This window comes from Eleginops maclovinus, chromosome 14 (assembly GCF_036324505.1).
Source record: "Eleginops maclovinus isolate JMC-PN-2008 ecotype Puerto Natales chromosome 14, JC_Emac_rtc_rv5, whole genome shotgun sequence".
Taxonomy (NCBI): Eukaryota; Metazoa; Chordata; class Actinopteri; order Perciformes; family Eleginopidae; genus Eleginops; species Eleginops maclovinus.
The window spans coordinates 14,557,550-14,578,044 of record NC_086362.1 but is presented as its reverse complement, the minus strand read 5'-3'; the positions used below and the strand labels follow the sequence as shown (position 1 = coordinate 14,578,044).

The 20,495-nt window shown below is 39.9% G+C and overlaps 1 protein-coding gene across 1 annotated transcript in view; it reads right to left on the bottom strand.

The window, feature by feature from the left end:
* The window catches only part of adam19a (ADAM metallopeptidase domain 19a), a 191,074-nt gene that overhangs the window by 96,872 nt on the left and 73,707 nt on the right, over positions 1 to 20,495 (bottom strand). Inside the window, exon 3 of the mRNA XM_063900790.1 lies at positions 2,297 to 2,373. Coding sequence (XP_063756860.1) covers positions 2,297 to 2,373 — 77 coding nt within the window. The remainder of the gene's footprint in view (positions 1 to 2,296; positions 2,374 to 20,495) is intronic.

Genomic DNA, 20,495 nt, shown 5'->3' with positions numbered 1-20,495 from the left:
CATCTCCCTCCTTCAACTGACCTCTGACCTGGATGGGAACTGTTGCTCTGCAGACTGAATCATATTTCCAGTATGAAGTAGAGGCAGAGGAAATATGCAGAGAGAGACCATAAACGAATCTGCCATCTGCTCGGACAGCTTGAGGCATAATCACTGATCAATTACACATTAATGAGACATTAAAGAAGTTCTATGAAGAGCTCTACACCTCAGAGCCCTATGTCTAAATGGAAATAAATGATTTATTCTTTTGACTAAGTGGAAAATCTGTGAACAACAAGAGCAAAATACTGATCGGCCAATATCAGCAAAAATAAATGAGCAAGCAAAAAAAAAACGAAGTGGTTAGGCAATGGAACCTGATGGGTTCCTTATCAAATGTTATATTTTACAGAGTTTGAGTGTTACCCAGTGATGTCATTAGGTTACGGAAGTAAACAAAGATGTCCAATTGAGGCATTTAAGGCGGGAGTGTGTAGGAGAGATACTCCAGTACAGGGATTTTATCCTTTGCAGACCATTTACATGCACTAACCTATATAGCCCAAAATAAAAGGGAAACACCAAGGAGAAAGGACTACTTGGCAACCTGACAATATTGTTGGAATACGAATATCTGGGTATTTGGTCAGAAATGTGACATCTTATTTTCTCCATATCAGCCAGCCCTAGCTGTATAAGCAACCATAATCTTTCTTAGACATGATGAAGCTTCTCCTTAACTAAAGCTCAAGGTTAGCATGTAGGCATGTTATGTTCTGAAAATGTATCTCCAGAAATGTTCGTTCAATTAAAAAAATGTGTGTAATTTAATGTTACATCTCTCTAGATGTTATATACCACGCTGCTAACATATGCTTCTCTCCTGACTTATACACTTCATTATTATTTGTGGACAACATTTTAGTATGTATCGTCTAGGGAGGGTCTATTTGGTCAAGAATTACCCCCTTTATGAACGCGTTGGGGCATGTTCTCTCCACTGCTGGGCTTCAAGAGCATGTTAAGTGATGCACCTTTGGGAGTTTCGGCACGACTCTGGCTAATGATGCACGCAGCAGATGGAGCTCCACACGATGTTATCACAGGAACACCATAACCTCTGCTGGCCTTGAACCCTGTTCCACGTGCCCTTCATGGAGCTCAGCACTCATTCTGATTAGCCCCACACATTCCCTGCATCACAAAGAGGCAAAGTGCTACAGCTATGATTCAAGAGCCTGTCATATCCATCTATCTTCAGGCCAATATGAAAAGCTTTGAGTTCCATTTTGTAAAACCACAACTTTGCTTTCATTGCATAGACAAGTCTGTGACCATCCCATAATGTGCCTAATGGAACATTACATTGACAGCTGACCTCAACAAAGTTTTCTCAGCATATTCCTTAAAAATACAAGAGCTCAAACCTCTTTGCTTCAGGGAAATTAAGCTGCTACTGCCTGCTATAAGCACACGCACACCCATCCCCTAAAGCCACCCATACGATCTTCTTTCATGCGCCAGCCGTGCATGCAGCCTGTTGCTAGATCTCTACTATTTCCAGCCTAAAGCTTCTTATTTGATCTTACTTGTTAGTTTAAGATTAACAACTTCTATTAGTTACTTGAGAAATGAGTAAGCTATAACCTTTTCTGTAAAGAGTTTTTTTTTCTAAATTGAGTTGTTGCTGTTTTGCATCCACAACATTGCTGCTTTGTTCGCACCAAAGAGAAGCTAATAGTGCTAAAGCTGGGTAGCATGCTGGTCGGAACAACAGATCCCCACTGAAATCTGGAGGAAAAAGAGAGACAAAGGAGGAAGGCTATCTGGAGTGCGGTTTAATGTGCTTTATGGAGACATGGCTGAACCAGCATATGCCTGACGACAAGATTTCCATCAATGGCTTTGGGCGACATTTACATCAAGAACATTTCTAACATTTCCTTTATGGCATCCGGGATGTTTGGGCTGACAAGGATTGTACCAAGAGCTTCATCATGTCTTCACCATGAGCCTGAGTCTTCAGAGGGTCTCTATGTTTGTATTTATTTATTCTAATATGGTACAACTGTCACAAAACCTAATATCCCCCTGGGATTTATAAAGTATTTTGATTGATTAAAGATGTAGAAACATTGTGTTACCTTGCAGTAACAAAAAAAACAATGAGGGAGCGGAGAGAGAAGAGGCAGAGCGTTCTGTTATCCCCTCTATTATCACCCCGCTCAACACTCTGATGCACAATTAATTCCTCTTCTCAGGTAGAAGATAGAGGAGGTAATTAAAGAGATGGTTGGAGAGAAGGAGTACTCACTGATTACGTTCCACTTGCAGCACCAGTTGGAGGTCGCTGGATGAGAGCTGTATTTCCCCTCTGTCTGGGTACTCCTCCTGTTTGGGTCAAACAGAGCCAGAGTCAGTTCATAGCAGGAGAACGACTCGCCAGGAACACTTGGCTGAGAGAGCATTTTAAAACATCAGGGTGTATTTACTGCACGGCCCTGGGAGTTCAGCCTGCAGCTAAAAACAGTCAACAAGTGAATATCAGTTGCCATAAAACCTGAGTAGAAAATAAATGCATTTGACACATCTAACCCCTAAAATATAACTTGGATTTATTGCTTTTCTGGTAAACAGCCCCCGAAAAAATTAAGAGACCACTTCAGCATTATTATCTTTTTTTGTTTTATTATTTATAGGTATGTCTTTCAATTAAATGATTCTTTTTTTTATTGTATTCTATAAACTACTGACCATTTTTATCTTTTTGGAAATTCAACAGACACCGGAGTGGCTGCCATACACGTATTGATAAAGATTTAAATTTGGAGTGGTCTCAAAAAAAATTCTGGAATTGGTTATTGACACAGATTTTGATAGTAACAAACACATACTAATTATTACTTTTCATAATCTGTCGACTGTGTGCATGCATGTTGGGATGGTCAGTGTATGTAGTGTAAATATGAACTTTTTCTCTAGAATTTCACTTTACGTGTTAAGTTCCCTTTAAACACATTACTTTCCAGAAACTACCAAGTGATTATTTCATACAACCTTAGTTATATATTGTTTTCAAGATGACAATATCTATATTGAAAAAGATTTTGACAATATCCCCCAGCCATAGCTGCAACTAACTTCCTCTTTATTGAATAGTCTGCCAATTGTTTTTCTCAATAACTTGACAATTTTTTTTTGCCAATTACTGAATTAAAGCACATCACATTTTCCCAGGGCCTAATGTGATGTCTTAAAATGTCTTGTTTTGCAAAAGTCCCAGAGAACGTGATTAATGAAACAGAAAACAGAAATGTTTTTAATGCTGGTCATTTTGCTTGAAATAACATTGAAATGATAACCATCAAAAAAATGACCTATTCACTTTTTAAGACTCAAATTCCTTAAGGACTTTTTATTTGTCCGAGCAAAAATGATCCATAAGTTAGAATGCTCAACCACCACAGGGTTACATTTGAATTAAAGCAACTTTAACCTGTTTGCTTTCAGGAAGTTTGTTTTTTTAATTATTATTTACAATTGAGCAACCATATTCTTGATAGTGCCTTTAAGTTTGATAATAAGAAGAATTAAATAGCATAATGATTTAAAATATACAGTTATAGAGTTAGCAGTGCAAGGTTTCCTAAAAAAATCCTATTGGATTTTGGTATATTGAAGTAAATAAGCTTTGGAGCAAACGTTTTGTTCAGCAGGAACATCTCCACATTACACAACTTTGATTTTGGAAGCATGAATGCAACCGGCAAGAATGAAAAGCTAACATAAAGCTGTAAACAAACTACATCATCACGACGCATCGCTGCGCATCCCCACCGCTAAGCTAAAGGCGGGCTTGTGTCGGTGTGTTGACATTTAGTCGTTTTTTTTACTTGTGTCTAACTGCTGTTTTTTTTACACATAGAAGCTTTGGACATTCACCAGTGGGGTATATACTGACATATTTGATGTTGTAGAACAAGACGTAACAATGTCTAACAGACCTTATTTCAGGCTTCTAACCACAAATATGTTCAAAAAACCAGACAAGGGAACCGGAAGTGGTAAAATGCAAGGTATGTTCCTGGTTTTATGACTCCTTCCTGCACCACTCTGTAATGCTTTGTTGAAACATGTGTGGAATAAGCGGTATTGACTCACCAAATATCCACAGCTGTGCATAATGACAGCTGCTCTGGGGTTGTTGGAGTACGGTTCCGGTGAAATTTCACTTTGTCCGTTTTATTTCTCATTGACAGTTTTAATGAGTGATGCGATGGGCACATGTTTCCATATGCAAACAGATACATACTGTCTAAGTGTTCCTACATCCATTTATGGCCACCAGTGGGAGTGGAAATAAGGCTTGTGGACCATCGCCCAGCTTCACAATGATGATATTTACAGCCTCAAAACCTCTGCATGTTCCGGGAGTTGCACTAAAAGATGTTAACATCCAATGGGTCATTTTAAACAGATGGTGATACAAGAGGAAAGTCTTCATTCTAGGAAGCAAACGTATCCACAGCTAACTGGTAATCTTCCCAGTAGCTGTCAGGATATCTCACCATGGACCGGAGAATTGATGTGTTTTTCTATTTTACATCTGTTATATGACATACAGATGTTTCACATTACAATACATTTACATTCCATTTTATTCAGCTGAGGCTTTTTGTCATGAGAGATATTTTTCATTACAGTTCAATAAAATGTCCATATGTTTTGGATCATGAGAAACGCTTTTTTTTTCATTTTATGAATAAGCCTCAAGATCACTTGTCACACTATTGGCATGGATCTCTGGAGGGGAACAACGACTGCTTCATGCTCCTTCTATGGACAATGCAGTATTGGGAAAAAAAAATCACATCCTCATTATTCAGAAGCATTTTGCAGCTGCATGGAGAAACAAAGGGTTGGACTTTTTTTTTATTCTGTTATTAAATCAAACTACCCTGAAAGGTGTGAATTGTACAAACAATGCTGCAAAAACTTAAGAAATGAATTCATCCATTGTTCAGTTCTAGCACAAATGCCAACATGTATTGGTTGGAGCCGCTCGGATGGGATCGCCTTTGTTTTGTCTTAATGCAATGGTTCATTTTTTATCGAAGCACTTTGAACTGCTGGTTAGACAAAACTGCCCTGACCTTTTGGAGATATTTTTCATGACATTTTGAACACCAGAAACATTGATCAACGAATTAACAAAGCAATTGGCGGAAAAATTCATAATCTTTGTTTCCATTTTCCGCAGACGCCTTTTGTGTCGACACAAAGCTAATTCAATGATACATTCCGTTAAAACTGTTGCTTTGCAAATGCAATGTCTTTGGTGCTTTTGCACAAACACTTATCTTAGAGGAAGAAGCTGCAACACAGCTGTCAAGAGCCTGAAACAATCAACTCTTTACAAGCACCGTGAAATCATTACACTTGTCTCCACTGGAGAAATACTTTGGCAAAATAAAAAAAGGAGCGCAGCTGTGTGTCTCCGTCAGAATGAACTGAAGTATCAGAAAAACATGTTCTTACATGCTAAGAGCTCAGAGGTTGGACGCCGCTAGGAGCATGTGAACCCTATGTCGTACACTATGTGTTCTGACAGTAGCTAGCAGCAAGTGTTGTCAAGTAAAACATCTCCCAACCTGGAGACTTTCCACCGGCTTTTTACTGTCAGTCATCTCAATAAAGTGATAGATTGACATCTATGTCAAATAACAGATTTTACAATCCAAAATGTTCAGTTGAGTCTCAATAAAAAAATGACATTTCTGTTTCTTAACAGAAATGTCATTCATTGAATTGTATTCTTTTGAACTTGCAACTTGTTTAAGCCACTTTTTTACATTTACAAGTTATGATGAAGACCTTCTTGAACATTTTTTGGCTGAGATGAACCTCAGTCAGCATTGTAAAACATCACTATATAATGTGTTTGCCCAGAAGGTTTTTCAATGGGATGGCCCTTGGCGTTTGGGCTGCACAAACCCCCCCAGAATACTGCGATTTACGTCCACATTGGACAATTTTGCACTTCATTTTTAGCGTTCATTGGCCATGTCAACGCAGGAAGCAGTATGTTCCTTACTTTGCGAAGAGGAAAGGGTGTTGTGTTTGGAGAGGAGGATGAGAATGTAGCATTTATGATTTTCACCAAGGAGAAAATGGATAGACAAATTTGACCACAATCTTGACTTCATTTGAAAGTTTTTAAACGTGTCATCGTTGCATAACCCTAACTGTACTTTACATGACTTGCTATACCCTAAATCAGGGGTGGGAACGGTGATTTTGATCACCCTTTTTTGCCAGTGCATAAAATATTTAGCTGTCCACTCCTCATTAAACACTCATTGTCGACTTTTTTTTTCTTTGGTCCACTCTTTGTTACAGAAGGGTTCAATGCAGGGTCTTATCTTTATGCATCAACAGACACTAACTGTGAGATGCCAGGTCCTATCTCTTATCACTCCTCTATTTTCTATCTCTGAGCAAGGCACCAAACCAAACAACTCGTTGTGAGTTAATGACCTTTCTTAATCATTGAACTTGTCATCCCAACATGTGGGATGACAAGACGCACTTCCACTCATCTTGCTTTATTTTCAGCTGCTCAGTTTTCAAACTTCCCCAGCTTCAGCTGAAAGACCTCTATAGGTCACGGCAGAGTCACGGGGGGGGGGAGTTGGAAGTGAGAAAAGGAGGAGAACTGGTGACAGCCAGCCAGGAAAGTGTGTGAAGATTTACATAAAGGAGGGAGGAAGCCAGGGAAGTGTGAACTGTCAAGAATGCAATAAATTGGACAAGGTGAAGTCTCAGTGTGCTTCAAACTTGGAGAAACATTCTCTGAAGTCACTTCTAATAGGTCGTGTGTCATATTGTGGAATTGTATAATGTTTGTCTGTGAATAATTATCTGTTTGTGTTTAACTTGTATGCATGGTCATTTATATTTCTTGTTCACTCATGGGATCTCATTAAGATTACCTGTTTAAGGAAAGGACTCCGTTCTGATGGGGCCTGTGTCTTTAATACAGACAATCCAACTCTTCCTCCGAGATTTGCAAGGTGTGAAAGTAAGCAGGGTTTGAATTTTCCTTGGGCATTATTTACATTTCAACATTATGTAACTTAAGCCCACTTCTGATCGTTGAAAATGTCTCCAAGAACCAACTTTCAAATAAATTGAGAACTTTACACGAGAAGAAAAGGATACAAAAATAAACTGTTAAAATGTCTCATGCCCTTAAATATCCTTTACACAGCATTATGAATCAGAATTGAATGTATTAATTTTTTAAAATGCAGGTGCTATAAAACAACAAATACAAATAAAACATAACAAAAAATAATGATAGTAAAGTAACAATAACGGTACAGTAATAACAATAAAAATAAATAAGTAAAACAAAATACACAATGTCATACATTAAGACACAAACCCAAAACCCGGAGATCAGTCCCTCCCACCCCTACTTCCACACAGTGCCACCTCGTGCAGTAACCTCAAAAAGGACAGGGAAAGATTCAGCTACTTGCCTCAGCAAATGCTTGTGTATTTGTCATAACCCTTCTTCAGCTCACGATAGGTTGTTGGATGTTTTCAATGTCATTCCTAAAGCCAGACGAGTACAGATGTGGTTTTCTGTTAACATCAAACAGATGTCACCTTGTTTGCCAGCCTCTGCATCGGTATGAATGTGTGAAGGCTGACTTGTATACAGTATGTGCTTGATGGGTTTTCCATTGACCATTTAAGCACATTTCAGATATGAAAAGCTTTGGATATTACCCAAAAAGATATACACATTGGCATTACTCTCAGGGCCCCTCAGATTGCATCCCACCAGCTTATCATAACTACCTTGGTCACTTTTTGATTGTGCAACCTCCAGATTGGAATTGCCTCCCCTCCCTCTGTCTGGGAATAGGATGGTTTGTCCAACACCTGAAGGCAAATGTCTTTGAAACATTTCTTAAAGGCCAACCTTGAAAAAATGCCTGTCTACGTCCCCCTGCCTCCACAATCTCCATCAAATTCTTTGTTCCCAGACAGACAGACTTTTGCCATTTTTAAGGTTGAGCAAAATAAATAGCTGTGGTCTGAAAAATGTCTGATCGCAAAGTCTGTTTGTACAAGGGGTTCAAAAATATTTCATCAGAGTTCCCTGCTTTATGATGTTGTAGCTCAAAATCTCCAAATACCAGTTCCTTTACCTTCTTGAAATAGCATCTACTTTCCCACTCTCCTGCCTTTCTTTATACCTCCAGGCTAACATCTCAGTGTCCATTCTTCAAAATGATTGGTTCAAAAGCTCTGCTTACTGAGCATGTGGTGGTGTATCTGCACATTTGCTGATCAAACGGCTCCTAAATCCTCAAATTCCCTCAGCCAGTTTGTCGATCTTTCACAGCAGCGACTGGTGTTTGTGCTTCGAGTGATTTCAGCTGCTACTCCTGATTTCTCCAGGTTATGGATATTCAGCTTTAATCTTTATCCTGCACCCCCACTGGCTTAAAGAGCAAATAAGCGTACCACGTTCAAGCTTCGTCAAGTAAACGCAAATGAATCTGCCTGTTGTGACATGTTTGATCATGTTTCAGTGTCTGTCAATTTGGATTTGTCACAACCAAGGGAGGTGGAGGATGAAAAACAGCGGCCGGTTAGAGGGAAGAAGGGTTTAACTGGAAATAAAGTTAGCAAAGACTCACTTGATGAAGGCAGACAGTTGGAGAGACACTAACAGACACTGAAGGAGAAACAGAAGGCGAGACAACAAAGAAACAGGAAAAGACAAATCGATGGTGAGAAACAAAGGCAGAACAGGAAGCTGAGGAGACAGCGCAGGAAAAGAAAGTTGTTGAATTGGACGGTGCCACGAATGCTTATCTGCTTGGGGTAGTGGGTAGACATGGAGAGCCAACAGCAGTAGCCAGGCATCAGATGGAGCTCCAAGCCCGGGCCGCTCTGTGCTCCAGTGAAGCACAGCTAACACACACTGTGCCAGAGGAGGGCTTATTAGATGGATCAAAGCTTGTCTAATCTACATGCTAAGAATATGATGAGAGGGCTCTGACAATCCCCCCATCCTCCTGAGAGCCAGAGATTATCCTACATGGTTATGAACAGTAAACATACAAAGATATGATGATGTATGCTCTCCTCAGATCTTTGATGTGACTGTAGAGTGCCCCATTGACATTAAATCAGCTCTATTGTGGCGTATCAACCCAAACCCCAAACACACATTGTATTGAAGTATACACAATTTGGAGCTGACATAATATTGAAAGCAACTGTTGAGTTATATATCTGTCAACAAGCAAAATACTCTTAAAGTAAATAAAATAAGTGTTTCCCGGGACAGAGCTTTCCTGTTACACTGATGACTGACTGTGTCGTTCACTTCATCCTCCCTTTTTTGACTTTTTTTGCTATCAGAGGGAAACTAGGCCATGAAATTGTTGAAGGAGCCCCAGTCGTCTCCGGTGCAATTTCTCCCGATCAGTCAAGCAGCGTAGAGAAGGGCCCGGAAAGGTGTGAGTGGATAGAGCTTTACAGGATGAGGCAATCATGCCTCAAACCCGAGAGGGCTCGGAGAGCGAGGGCGGAGGAGGACGGAGCAGTGCTGAGGACGGCGGAAACGGTGTGAGGGTGGAGGCAGGGCTGATGGGGATGAAGCTGCAGAAAGAGCACCCTGTTTTCCTCCGATACTGAGCGAGTGTGCAACTAGCCTAATGACATGAAGAGCCCCTATAATTAATCATAGTCAACTGTGTGACAAAGCTGCTAAAATTAAACAAGTCTTGGGAGGAAGCAGCGAGTGGAGGAGGCGGGGGGGGGGGGGGGTACAGCCACATATAGCCAAGTACTTATTACCGCTCCCTTCAATCCCCCACTGAGCACAAGCGGGCAGCTGACAGATACCCCTGATGTGTCAGGGAGAAAAAACGGTAAGGGCAAGGAATCAGTGCAAGAGTACCATCACAACTCTCAGTGTAACAATTCCTGAAAGAACGATTCAGCAAACAGTGTCCATCTTTTGTCACACCTCACATGTTGGTTTACAGTGATATGTGTATAAATATGTAAGATTATAAAAGTGCGGAACCAATGCAAGAGTCAGAGGTTAACAGCAACAGGTTTAAACCAGTTGCTGTGTAAATGCTGGCCATTAAAAACAATAGTATTTATGCTCTGAGCCTCTGTTGTGTGTCACTCTTCCTTAAACACCTTATAGAAAAGGAATTTTGCACACTGGCAGCACAAACCTGAGTACTGTACCCACAGAACAAAAATCTGTCTGTGCATTTTAGCTTTTGCCTCTCACAGGGACTGCAGATGAAAATTTGCCTCTATGGCAATATCTGGCACATTTACATAATGGACTTGAGTCCCCATGTTAATTAATGTGCATTGTCTCTTCTGAAATTAATAAATACAAATGCAAACTTTCTTGTTGCTAGCATCCATTCTGAAAGAAGGACTCGCATTCTGATATGTTAAATGCTTATAGGCTGTTTACAAGAACATGTATTAGAAAAAACACATTTTACAACACATTTCCGCCCTTGAATTATATTGTTTTACCAAATCAAGACTGTCAAGTCAAGTCTGCTCATCCATGATCTTCATTAGAGCCCAACTTCCCAGCTGTTTCTCTGCTGCTGCAGTGTATGAAGTGAATTTGCCAATTAAAAAGGCATTGCTTTGTTTCCTCAGATAAAAGGAAAAGATGAACTTCATTATCAAATAAACAGCCATCAGATATGAATTTGTATTATAAGTCAACAGCTGTTGTTGTTTTTTGAATCTTTGATTAAGGCCTCCTGAGTGTGTGTGTGTTGATGTTTGTCTTGTTCTCATGGCTCTGATGGTGCATCACGCTGTGACACAGACATCCAGGCTAATCACAGCACCCAGATCCAGCCTCTGAATTCCCATCGTAGAAGTTCCACCAACTTCAAGAAACAACTAAAACTAATGGCCTGCTTAATTGTTATCAAACCTGTCTGAGAAGCTTTAAAGCAATATGTGTTGTTGGGTGGGGCACAGCTGGATGATTTTGTCTGACAAAAAGGACCACACAGCACAGCTTTCTTATTAAAGCCTGGGTTTAATTTTTCAGCGTCCCCCTTGATTTACTATGCTTTATGTAAAACAATGAAAACGTATAATTTCAATTTGTAATGAGCATTATTTGTTAAAACATCTCCATGTCTTAGCCACTTTTTGTCACGTAGTTGACATTATTGCAGAGGACAGGAAAAAAGAAGCCACAATCAGTGATTGAGGAAAGGAGAGTTCAGGGACACGTCCCTGCAAGCTGCTCCCAGAGAGAATTTATCACTGATTGAATCCTCACACAGCTCCGATGGAATGAAGATTAGAATGCTTCTCTGAGAAATTCACAATAAGTTTTTCTTTGTTCAGTAAGTCCTTAGTTGGCCTCTGCTCTGTCCGTGTCTGTACATAACTGCAGTGCTGTCCCTATAACAAAGCTGCAGCAGGACAGAGAAATCACCTCCAATGCTGCAAGACTGACTCCTCCACCGCTGCTTGCCTTTTGGAGAGAGCAATTTACAATCAAGGGTAATTCTTTGAGTAAGATGTGAAAAGGCCTTTCTGATGCTGCTCTCTTTCTGGACAGCAATATAAGGTGCCACCTGGGGAGCGCACTCAAGGCTTCACAACAAGGCCAGTACTATATAACGGTTACAAACAACAGCAGCAATTTCTCACAGCCAACATGGCAGAATTCAATTATGTGAGGCATCCAGTAGCATCTGTTGAACTGCACTCATTTTTGTCTTTCACCTCCAGTCATTGATTTCTACTGGTAAACAATGTGTATTGATTTGGGGCACGCGTTTCCGTAACAATATGATTACGCCTTTAGCTAGACGGACCGCTCATCATGAAGATTAATCCATTACAGCTAGTTTGGAAAGAAAGGTGTCTTTTGTATCAGCTCAAAACCATGCATATTCAACTCTATTTGCAATGCTCTGAGAATATTTCACTGTTCATTACATATCATGGACTGTTTGCTGAATTCCACTCATTTGATTATCAATAGCAGTTTTTCCTGTGTGGTGTCGGAGGAATCTGGAGACAATCACAGGTCGTATAGGACAACACACAAGCCTAGCAAAGGGGAATATATAAACCCAGACAACCATTCGTATGTGATCTGCATGTCTTTGGACTGTGGGAGAAAACCCAAGGCCTTCAATGCAAACTCTGGGAATTTGGAAAGCCAACACATTAAGGTCAAAGATATCTGCTCCAGCAAGGTCAAAGCAAGATCCCAGCAAATATAAGAAAGGTTTTTATTCATCATGAACAATGAACAAGATCAGAAACAGTGGCTTAGTATTTCATTATTTCCTGATCCTATCTTTCTATATCAGGGGTGGAAGTCTTGGTTCAGCGTACTGAAACCTGTAACACAATGCAATGAAACACACGTTCCAAGGTAATTGTTTTTATCAATATGCTGGCCTGCTTTTGGACATAATGGATGAGAGAAGTAACTCAGTTCTGAAAATCACTACAACCAGCTGCCAAACTTCCTCACCTGTCCTAACTGTTGCTAACAATCAGTCCCTCTTTCACCTCACTGCTTCACAAATCTACAAAGCATCTCTTTTTCTTTGTTGTTGAAGAAAAAGCACCACCGTGTTTGATCATTTTCTTCTTGTATTATAAGTTCTGAGTGCAGTAAAGTTCTTTGTGTCATTTTTTAGGTTATTGACTTTGCACAATTCTTTCCTCAAATGCAACTCCACCTTCCTACTGCAGACAGATTGATCTCTGGTACAATGACTGCATTGCATATTCAACAAATTAGATTTTTAAATTATTATAACAGCTTTGCTCTCCCTACTAATTTGCCATCAGATACACAACCCATTACCATTGCCTTGGCATTTAAATGACATCAAACACAGCTGGCGGCTAAGTGGGGATTCCATCAAATAAAGGGTGTTTCATTTCTCATTAAACTCGGTTGGAATATATCGGGCTTTAGAAGTCCTCTGCAACAATCATCAAAAGGAAAATAGGAGTCTAACAGTCAAGGCATTGTATGTTTCTGAATCCAACAAAGGACAAAGATGAAAGACTGATCTCATTTGCATATTGTATTTTTCCATCATTGTTTACAATAAAAGTACATTTAACTGACGTTGTGACCAGCTGTGTGATATGTAGTCCATTGTGAAGTCAGTTTATTATGCCAGCGTTATACTCAAGATCAAGCCTCAACCATCAAAACAACTTTATTTCAAAACAGGGGCTTTGGAAGTATAATTTTCTACAAAATAATTTCCATATAAATGAAATATTTTGGAGTCTAAAAAGCATACTTTTTCTTGCCTCCTCCTGTGGAAATATCACTCTGATGTGGCTCAGCACGTCATATTTCACTGGGCAACTTTACAGCAGGCCGCCTCTTTCAAGGAAAATGGACATCTTTTACAAATACATCAAAAATACCAATTAGATGGGTTCAGGAAAGGGACCAGGACCAAATAACGAACGTGACTATCAGTCAAAACCAGTGTCTTATTCAGGTCACTTCAGCACACTGCAGAGCTTTCTAAGGAGAAATTGAACCCCCATGCGGAATCAAGGTCGTGAAGACGTGAACAAAATATTGTGTGTACTGTGAAAATAAGAGAAAAGGAAAATGACAAAATAAAGGGCAAAGTGCCTGGTGTCTTCTATAAAGACTTTACTTCATTGCGTGTGCACTGAGCTACCTGAGCACCATAAAGAAACAATTTAAAGGAGTCACTCTTTTGGGATAATTTATCAGCATAGAATTGAGACACTCACCTCTCACATTGCTTACCATCTTTATTCTTCGGCAACATGAAATGTGTTTGGAAATGGAAATGGGTGGCTGGATGAATGCTGATTGGACAAAAGTTTTATAAACCTTTATGTTTTATCTTTGCTGAAAAGCTCTTGTGTTTACCTATTTATTACTCACCTGAGCCTTTTAGATGCTGTTGTGAGAAATTGACATTGACATTCAACATTTCGACTAATATAAAAACTATATGTCCTTTGTCCTCCATACTTTTGCCTTGAACACATTTCCTGATCAATAAAGTGGGCTGCGTACATTGAACTGCATTACCAACTGCTAACAGAACCCTGGAGATTGTTTTTAATTTTAACCAGCAGCCGTGTTCTTAAGTGAGCAGACAGTCGGCTTGGCTGACTTTGGTTGGGGTTTGGTTGGGTTTGAAACCTTGGGTGCTTGATTTTCATTCCCTTTATTGACATACCTATAGCATAGTCACTACATGTCTGAGGCAGGAATGCCGTTTAGATGCTTTCAGGACTGCCCAGCCTTCAGGAAGCAATTGTCAGTCGTACTGAACTGTATGCAGAGGAAAGGAGAATACACTGCCAATGGTCGTTGAAACTAAATGGTAGTTGCTGTTTAGAGAGTAACGGGAGTAATGGGTAATTCCGTGGTCAAAAACCTTTATTACCACCATTTCTATGGCACAATAAAGGGTTGAGTAAAACAGTGGGAAACTAATTTCAAAATGTTTTTTCTTGTAAATTGAACAATTATTGACAAGCTTGCTAGTATTATGTATTTTGTTTTAAAAGGTTTTTGTTAATGAGCACGAACCTATTTCCAAATCCAACAAACGGCGTATCATTTTGAAGTCATGTCTGGGACAACCTGATGAATGATATTCCACTGTTCACTTCCCTTTTAGCTCTGGTTTGTCTCCACCTACTCTTCAGAAAGTTTTCAGGCCCTTTAGCTGCTCTGTGCTCCACTATGTTCAAAAGCCTCCTTGCTGTTTGGCGCTGAGTGTAAACATTTGCCAAAACTGCTCCACATGGGTGTTGCACATATTGACTTGGAGATCTCAGACCCATCACTGGCCCGATGAGATTTTATATTATTTGAATCCTGCCTGACGCAGGTCCTGGGTTTGACTTTGGCTATAAGGGACAAGAAGAAACTTCTAGAGACACCCTCGGTTAATCACTTTGAGCTACTGCTTTCTCATTCTCACAGTAAAGTGATTCCATGTTAAACAGTGTGTGTGCTGTCGCCAAGTCGCTTGTTAGAGCCAGAACAAAAAATAACTCAATCATTGTGCTAAAACCTTTTCTTCCCAAGGAAAGTATAACATTTCTTGACATCTTTGCTTGGCTTAATATCTTCCTCAAGAAGGCAGAAGTGTATAATACAATTGATATATGGTTATTTTAGAGATGACCTACAGCGTGTAGATATAGCTTCAAAGCTGGGTCACTTGGTTCCAAGGCAATAGATGCCATATGGAATTTTGAAACAGTCTGAAGTGCTCTCCAGTAGTCCTTATTATACGAAAAGAGCTGAATTGCTGTGAGGGATCATATGAAAAAAGCAAAATGAGAGATACTGGACGAGTGAAGATGGGACAGGTTTCTATCCATCCTTCCACCTGCTGTCCTTCCAGCTTCAGTTCATAGGTGAGCCTTTTCCACTTTGATTTCTAAATGAATCACCGGAGGGCTGTAAAGAGGGATTCAGAGCAGAGCTGAAGCCCCTTGGGGATTTCATCTAGCATGAGGTAATGAGCACTGGCGTGGTTAAAGAGTCAGCTGAGCCCTTATCGGAGAGTGGCAGGCTCAATTCCCAGTTGCTGACATAGTGGCATGTAGAGGCAAGGAACCCGGCTCGCAGATTGCTTTTGTGGCAACTAGGAAGTCAGGCTCCACCTCCATCCCAGTCACTTGGTACCAATTCCAAATGGATGGCAAACACAACCCTTAGCTCACTAATTGAACTTGATGTCCAACAGGCCCTCGCCTTGTATGGCCAGACCCATCTCCACACTTCGTCTGAGCACTGTGCCAGCACTAGAGAAAGATCTGGACCGAAAGTTTAAAAAAAACTGGTTTGTTTTGATATCTTTGAACCCAGGCTTGGGGAGTAACGGAGTACATGTAACGGGATTACGGAATCAGGATACAATTATTTGTTTCTGTATTCACCTAAAGTTACAAGAAAGCAATGTAATCAGAATACTGGTACATTCTTAAAACAATGGGATTACTAGCAGAATTACAATGTCACAAAACATTTAAAATGAAGAAATATATATTATAAATTGACATACTGCCAGAAATGTCTTTTTGGTTTTCATTAAAGCTACTTCTATTCTTTTGTATTATATCAACATTTGTTATGAAGGATATCGATCTGATTTATGAAACAACAAAACTTTGTTAACTTTTAATAAAAGTTTTCAACAAAAACAGCAATTGTTAACTATAGTGTTATGTAGGCCTTGCTTTAATTTAAGATGACACATTGTTCTGTCTTATATAGCAATATATTGTTGATTTTTCTTTACCCCTGTGTTGATTTGCTTCCCATTTAATATTGAAATAATCCAAGAAATCAGGTTGAATTACTTTTATATTGTGTTACTCAGAATACATTACAGATGACGTTTTTTTACATTTAACTTGTAATTGTAACAAAACCCATTGTTGTAGTGACCGTCCGAACCTGGTTTAAACCAATGCCACAGTTCCCTTGCAAAGTGGAAGAAGAGGGATATTCAATCGAAAAGAAGCATCTTATTCCTAAACATAATCCTTATTATGTGAATCAGACCAACAGGCACTGACCAGCTATTAAAACCTCAAACACGTTCTCTCCAAACACACAGGTGGTTGGTGGAGGACAGAGAAGATGAAAATAGATGTAGTATTCCAATTTAGCCTTGCAGCAAAAATTAACAATAGATCAGATCCTTTCGCCCCATCGGAGTTGTTCAGTTCTGACAGTGTGTGTTTTTCAGGAGAATGTTTGGTAAGGCTCAAATGAGCTCTGCAATTTCTTTAAAAGTATTGCTTGTAGCTTGAATGTAAAAAAAATGATGAAAATCATGATCATTAAATGAATCCCGGAAAACCAATTAAAACTATTATTTTAGATACACAGCATTGGGAAGAAGCAGATTTTACAAGTTCGTTTTGCATTAATTGTGCTTTAACAGTAGAGCAGTTGTATCCCCTCAAGTAGATATGTTTTGGGATTGTGCAGAAAGTAAGGCTACACAACTTTTTAGAGGATTATTTTGGCATACAGTACGGGGTATCTGCTGCATTAAACTGAGCAATCACCATTTGTTTTACTTTAACAACATCCTACAATATTGGGTTTACCCCCACTTGATAAATTGTGTAAATATGTATATTTCCATTGTAAGGAAAACCTTGTTCAGGTAGAGTATGTTAGGTTAGGAATGTGAGCAGTTAAAGTGGAGATGTAATGGAAAAGTTACTTTTTCAGTGCTTGTGCGAATATAATTTGGAGTGCGTTCCAACTTCCATTTGTATTGTAATGATAGCACCATAATTTGATCTGATAGAAAGAGTTGCATGTATAATGTAGCCTCAGATGCTCTCGATAAGCAGACAGAAGTAAACAGAGTGTTTTTTTCTTGCTTGGAATTGCAGAAAAATGTGATTCCATTTCTCCATGACCAGGTCCTCTATAGCCTCAGCGAAGCTTGTTGTTGTTCTGCACTCCACTTAGGCCGGCTGGTGCTTATGATATAACCTGATTTGCTGTGGAACATGGCTCGGAAAATGGTTATTAAAGCTGATGTGTACTGGAATTGACTCTGCTAAGTAGAAAAGCAACAGTTGATGTTTAAAGGCCCCATGGACAAAACGGGGGGCCCTAATACACTGCCCCACAACTATTTTGCTCTGTTTAAGTGAAGTGATCTATAAAAAGACCTCGCCCTTACTCTCCTGACACCACTGACACACACACTTGAGAAAAGTTATAAAACATGTTCTGCACTTGCTTAGGTTAAAATGGTTGAATTTAAAACACCTTCTGGCATTTCAAAGTACGACAGGATCTTTTAAATGTAAAATGTGAACAATATGAAATTGTTTTCTGAGATAACCAGAAGACGTCTGCCTCTTATCTGAGTCTGAAGAAAGCAAACAAAGAACGAGAAGGGATTTACCATGCAACAGCATATGTGTTCTTTGACTTTCCATTTGGAATAGCATGAACAACTTTACCAGAAAACACATTTAAGAAACCTCAGGGAAAGCAACAGGAAGAGGCCCTTTTTTTAGTTAAGATGTGAATATTTACAGTTTTTTGTCTTTTGTAACAGGAAACAGAATATTGTTGGCTGCTGGGATGTTTGTCAGAACCACACATTTAAATATGTCTCTAGAAACTGGTGATTGCCATTTTAGCTGACATTTAAAGGGGCCAATTATTCATTTATGGATGATGACCCAGGGTCATGCATTTGTTGTGCATGTAAATGGTCTGCCACTGCTAAAATCCCTTTGTTCCTTCTAAAGGGAGTAAGGAGTCTCTCTCCTGCTGCCTGAAATGCCTCTATTGGACCCCTTTGTTTACTTCTTGACCATAGTGACATCACGACTGTATGTAACACTTGCTTCTATTGGCTAGTGCTCAAACACATTGTACATGATAGGCTAAGGGTCGGGACATCTCTGAGTGCTTGACCAATCACAACAGAGCCGGCCAGCTAACGAGAGCAGACTGGGCTCTGGTTTCAGACAGAGGGTGAAAAGAGGTGCTGCAGCACAGGCAGTATCATTTTGAACATTAAAGCATGGAAACATGTCCCAGTAGAGACACTACATACTGATATGAAACTGAAAGTGAGCAGAATATAGCCTCTTTAATACTCCAAACAATCAATGTATTAAATTATAGAAACAAAACAGTAAATTAGGTGATAATTAAAATAGTCATGCGTTGCAGGCGGCTTCTGGATGCCATGCAAAATACATTACGACTGTTTATTACTCCTTGATGCTAAGCTCTTCCTGACTCCGACTGTGACCCTGACTGAGCACAAAGACTTATTCATCTCCATGGCGAGAGAGCGAGAAAGAGACTCTAATTTATGGATACCATCTCCCGATGCAATAGCTACGGTACATTAGATATTTCGCAAAGGACAGCGCCCTGTTTATGTTCATGGGTAATGCGTATCCATACATCAGAGTGCAACACGAGCAGCCCATCCACCATCCATTTCTATTACACTGAGTAACAGAGGACAAAGCCACGTTGCTTTTGTCGCTACTGCACCCCAGCCCCCCTCCCTGCACACGGCATGCTTCATTCTCTAATGTTAATAGCCTGTTTGGGTATTCTCTGTCTGCCAGGACCTTAGACTTCAAGCGGAGCCTGAGATTGTTATGGCCCTTTTATTATTTGCTTTCCTCTGCCTTGCTTTCTGCTCCTCACGTTATTATTTCGGGCTTAGAGGCGAGGTACCACAAAGTTGCCGGTTTCATTATTCGACTGTTGTTTAGTAATCGATTTTTTTTGCAACGGAGGCTGAAATAAAGTAGGTCAGGCAACTTTAATATTCCTGTTAATAGTAAATCAAATTACAGAATATTACATTTAGATAAAATGATAAAAAGTCACAACTTCCATCTCGCAGAACAACAAAAATGTGATGCATGGCAACATTCAGTTGGTGTTCTTATCTATAATTTTTTTATTTCTGAGCCGTAACCTTGTTTTCCCCCTAGAAAGCTGCAAATATCCCCATGTTGTAACTTTTATACAAAAACACTGGTCCTCTTCAGACAAGAAGTAGAAAGAAAATAGGAAAGAGGAGGAGGAGAAAAATATGGGGGTGGGGGATGAAATTGGAGATGTAAAGAATAAATAAAAGGGTGAGGACAAAGAGGGAAAATAGAAGACAGACAGGCAATGAAAGAGAGCAGCGAAGAAAGAGCTGTACACTATGAAAGTGTAAAAATAAGGGGGGAGAAAGAAGACATTTCTTGGCTCGTAATCCTCCTCTCCCCGTGTGCAGGCCATTTTAATGAGAGCCACATTTAGGTCAGCGATGGTTAGCTTTTCCCCCTCTTTTCCTCCTCTTCTTTCTCTGTTCTTCTTCTTCCCCACCCCCACCCCCTGACAGAACGATATAAACCAGCACTGTGTGGTTTGGCTATGAAATTATAGTCATTGGAAAGAAGTTAGAGAGGAGGAGGAGGAGGAGGAGGAGGAGGAGAAGGAGAAGGAGAAGGAGAAGGAGAAGGAGAAGGAGAAGAAGAAGAAACAGCGCTTTTAGTGAAAGGAGGGTTGGTCTTAATACCGATGGTAGTCGTGGTGGAGGTGTGTACGTGAGTGTGTACGTGTGGTGAAGGTCTAAAACACTATCATTCCTCTCCACAGAAAAGCAAACTGCAGTCTCCACTTGAGGAAAAGCTCCAAGGCTTAACCTATACTTGCGAGCAGACAAAGGAGGACCAAAGAAACCATCGCCCGAGAACAAAAAAGAACATTTTCTGTCTGCATCGGCACGTTTTACCTGCTGCTATCGATTTGAAAACTGGAAAGAAGAAACTTATTACACAGCGGAGCCATTTTTCAAAAGTATGACAGCGTGAGTGGAGGAAATGGGTATATTTGCCCGTGGATATACCCTAGGAGGGTAGTC